This window comes from Cupressus sempervirens, chromosome 7 (assembly GCF_028749045.1).
Source record: "Cupressus sempervirens isolate cs-2001-9-10 chromosome 7, ASM2874904v1, whole genome shotgun sequence".
In the NCBI taxonomy this organism is placed as follows: Eukaryota; Viridiplantae; Streptophyta; class Pinopsida; order Cupressales; family Cupressaceae; genus Cupressus; species Cupressus sempervirens.
Genome location: NC_143124.1, coordinates 735,993,177 through 735,997,138, shown reverse-complemented (window position 1 = coordinate 735,997,138; position 3,962 = coordinate 735,993,177). Strand labels below are relative to the sequence as shown.

Here is a 3,962-nt window from a genome sequence, read left to right as displayed (position 1 = left end):
AATGGTATATAAATATATTAATTGATAAGATATAATGAATTATATTTATTTCTTGATATTTAATTATTTACAATTTTAAATATTTAATTTTAAAAAAAATAAAAAGTAATCTATGAACCACAAAAAAGACTTCACTTTATTTTAAAAGGTAGAGAGATGTTTATGATATTTTTATTATTTCTTTTATTGATTTCATTAATTTCACAAATTGTATATGCTTACATACATTTGTTCAATTTGAGGGAGGGAAATGGCAACATGGTAAACATTAACCACTATTAATTTTGTAAACTATATGATAAGAAAATTGATGAGATTGTATTATTATACCTTCCAATGGAAAATAAGACATTTACATTAGCAATAGGTAGATTTCATTTTTTGGTAGAAAATGGGTAACTTTCTTATTGTGAGATATCACAGCAAAAAAACGAAATTAGAAATAGAGAATATTTGGTTACATTAAGCTTTTGCATAATAAATAGAAAATTAACTATACAAATATGATTGCAGATTATTATTACTTAAAAATTTCTCATAAAGTCAATTATTATGAAACTTCATGAAAACAATAATTCTAACTTTATGAATTAATAAAGATTTGCAAATTAAAAAGTACATTAATAAAAATCAAATAATTTTTTTGAAAAATAATACATTGAAGAAAAAATTACTAAACTTTTTTACATTACAAATAATTACTGGTACCTATTGCCACTACGAACAAAAAGCCACTACGAAAAACAGAGCTCGACTTGACGCAACTGTGTTATGGAAAAGAGTTTCAAGTAAAGTTGGGTAACTTGGGTGAGCTTATATCAATATAAAAACGGGGCATCAAAACCTCGTTCGAGACTTCATCGTACAAAGTTCCATCCGATCTCAAACACGTTGACACAATCAGAAAACAATGGACTTCACCTGATTTGGCAGAGTCTATCGTGCGTCCAGAGAATTGGAGATTGATGCGTCACTGCTGTGACTGTAATTTGGAACTGACTTCGAAGCACTGCTTGGTCGGCTCAACTCCAAATAGAAAGGGCCATCAAAGCCTGGAATCGGAGCTTCTTCTTCAAGTATTTGCAGAACAAGTCTCATTCCAAGCCTAACTTCTGCATTAACTTGTGAATTAACTTGTGCACTACGCATTGCTCCCACTCTTCGTGAAGATACAACAAACCCGCAGCCACGTCTCTGATCACTCTGTACCGCTGATCCCACTTTAGCACCTTCTTTGGCTTTCCAAATATCATTTTATCCAGGCTACCATTTGGCATGTAGTCATAAACTATGAATAGCTGCTTCTCCCGCCTGCAGAACCCTCTGATCTGCACAAGATTTCGATGTTGAAGGCGACCGAGACTGGAAATTTCTGCTATGAATTCCTTCACCCCATCATCTGTTTGTCTACGAATACATTTCACCGCTACTTGGAGTCCGTTTGTCGGAAGGACTCCTCTGTACACCCGCCCGAAGCCTCCAGATCCCAAAAGTTCTTCCTCGCAGAAGCCCTTGGTTGCAGTATGTAGGTCTTTGTACTCAAATCTGTGAGGCCAATACTCCATCTCCCATTCTTCAATAAGATCTGCGTAACGGTTTCTCTTCAACCGCACAACTGATATTGCTGCCACTACCAGGAGAATGACGACGACGCAACCAGTGCTAATACCAGCTATCGATCTGGAGTTGGGGTTCTTGAACTTCCTGTGTATAAAGGATGGAAGGTTAGATGTTTTCAGGGATGGGGCGATTCCGTTTGTAGAAAAGCTCCAGGCGAGGATGTAATTCTCTTCACGTAGGCTTGCCGTAGCTGCTGAGAAACCAACATACATTTCCTCTTCCAGAATGTCGGAGAGGGACATATTTTTCATATGTAACAGTGGTTTTTGTGGGCAATCTAGACCAGCCTCAGCAATGGTGACTTTTAGCTCTTTGTGAAGATTGTCGTAATCAAATTGGGTGTTGTTAATCCAGTAGCCTGCAGGCGTAGAGTTTACAGATCGAAGATCATTGAGATCGACACCGACGTGATTGAAGTTGATGTCATGATATTCCAAGTTCTGTAATGTGTCGAACTCGACTGCAAATAGATGGTTAGAAGGCTTTCCCATAGCTGATAAATTGCTAATCAAGCCAAGGCACACACTTGGGGAAAAACCCTTTAGAGATCTCTGGGGCGTCATCATAAACGCCATTCCAAACCCTGGTAGTGAAGGCGAAAAAGGGACAATGCTAAACACAAAAGTTGTGGTGAAAGAGAGAGTAGAATTCAGATATTTCATCCGTACAGGATGTGGATACGTAGCACGGCCCAGAACATATTCGAATGGACCATTAAGGGAGATGGCCTGGGATTGCACTGAAGCATTCCCGTACAACTCGAGGGTGGAGGCATTGAATTGGTCGAAGATAAAATTTGTATGGGCTTGTGCAGTAAGCGAGATAGGGAGGAAGAGAATTACAATTAGGACCGCCCTCAAGCCTTCCACTGTGGAGCTCCAGCTCGACTTCCGTGTTCTGTTCGAACATAATAACCAGCAATATATCAAATGAGATGTCCAACAAGTTGAAGTACTTCTTTCTGTGGGAGCTAAAATTAAAATAGAAATACACCTGAGAATAGGAAAATTAATTTGAGTAACCCATGCTTACAAGATGGTGTATATTTACCTTTTAGCGTATTGCAAAATTTCCATTGCTTCTGCCTCTAGCTCTCTGGCATTTTTAATAGAAACATAGTGCAGAAATAAAGAAAAAACGAGAAATACATGCATTGTCGTGTTGTCCATGGGTTTCAAGGTAGACCTGAACTGCCGTACCCTTGCGCAGCAAGTTAGAGTGACTTGTCTCAGGAAAGGAAAAGATAAGATGGTTTTTAATTGACATGAAGTTGAGTACCACCACTCAATGTAACTATAGTAGGGGAGAGGACCGGGTACTAACAACTTTATAGTCACAAGTATTAGTACAATATTGTCCACAAAATTGAGCATTAAATCAATAAGTGTAGATATCAAGTCAACAACTCCTATCACAACTATTGGAATGCGTTAAGTATCAAGTATTTCTCTACGACCAAAAAAATATAGAGGGGTAGATAGGGAAAATGACATTACTAATTTTAATTTTAATTTTTTTAAATATAATAAGAAAAAGTAATATTAATATAGTTTATTAATTTATGAATAAAAATAAATATCCTCTCAAAATGAATATTTTTAATTAAAAATAAAATTATAATAATGAATGTTTTAAGACATAATGAAAATTTTGTATTGAATTTATCTCTAAGTAGATGAGGACAATTTTTTTACTTTATGCATTTAATTGTAACCACCTACCATTGCTTGATTTAGGAGAAAGACTTGACTTTTATTTCAAAGTAATTATTACAAACTGTTGTAATCATGACTCTTCATTGTACTAACCAATAAGGAATGAAATAAAAGATGAACAATTCAATTTCACTAGTACACAAGGGTCCATTGACTATTAGTTCACATTGAAAAGATTTATTGCAAAGTTTTTTTTTTGTTTACCTAAATTACACATTTTAATGTATTGAACAAAATGTCAAGCCCAAATTTAATAGATCATTTTATTTTCTTTAATTGAAGTAATGCAAATAGACTAGGACTTAAACTAGATTATATTAAAGTGTAGTATTAAGATTCTCAATCTTATAACAAATATATATATATTTATATTTATGTATTTAACTTTAATGTCATTTTATATATTTTTATTTACATTTTCACAAATTGATATAATATATTTAAAAAGATACTTTCTAATACAATGATATTAATATATTTTATATTTATTTAAATCTAATCTATATATTCTATAAATAAATAGAATATATGATTTTTAATAATCTTACTAATATTTATTTTATAATATTTTGTATATAATTTCAAACTTCTTTAATATTTATGTACTGTGCTAAATTTTTTTGTAGA

At 33.5% G+C, this 3,962-nt stretch overlaps 1 protein-coding gene across 1 annotated transcript; it reads right to left on the bottom strand.

The window, feature by feature from the left end:
• Positions 1-936: 936 nt before the first annotated feature.
• LOC149549333 (L-type lectin-domain containing receptor kinase VII.1-like) lies at positions 937-2,774 on the bottom strand. Its single transcript, XM_089794303.1, has 3 exons — positions 2,671-2,774; positions 1,181-2,517; positions 937-1,070 (listed from the first exon to the last, which is right to left on the bottom strand). The coding sequence occupies exons 1-3, from the start codon at positions 2,772-2,774 to the stop codon at positions 937-939; spliced, it is 1,575 nt and encodes a 524-aa protein (XP_089650429.1).
• Between the last annotated feature and the right edge of the window lie 1,188 nt (positions 2,775-3,962).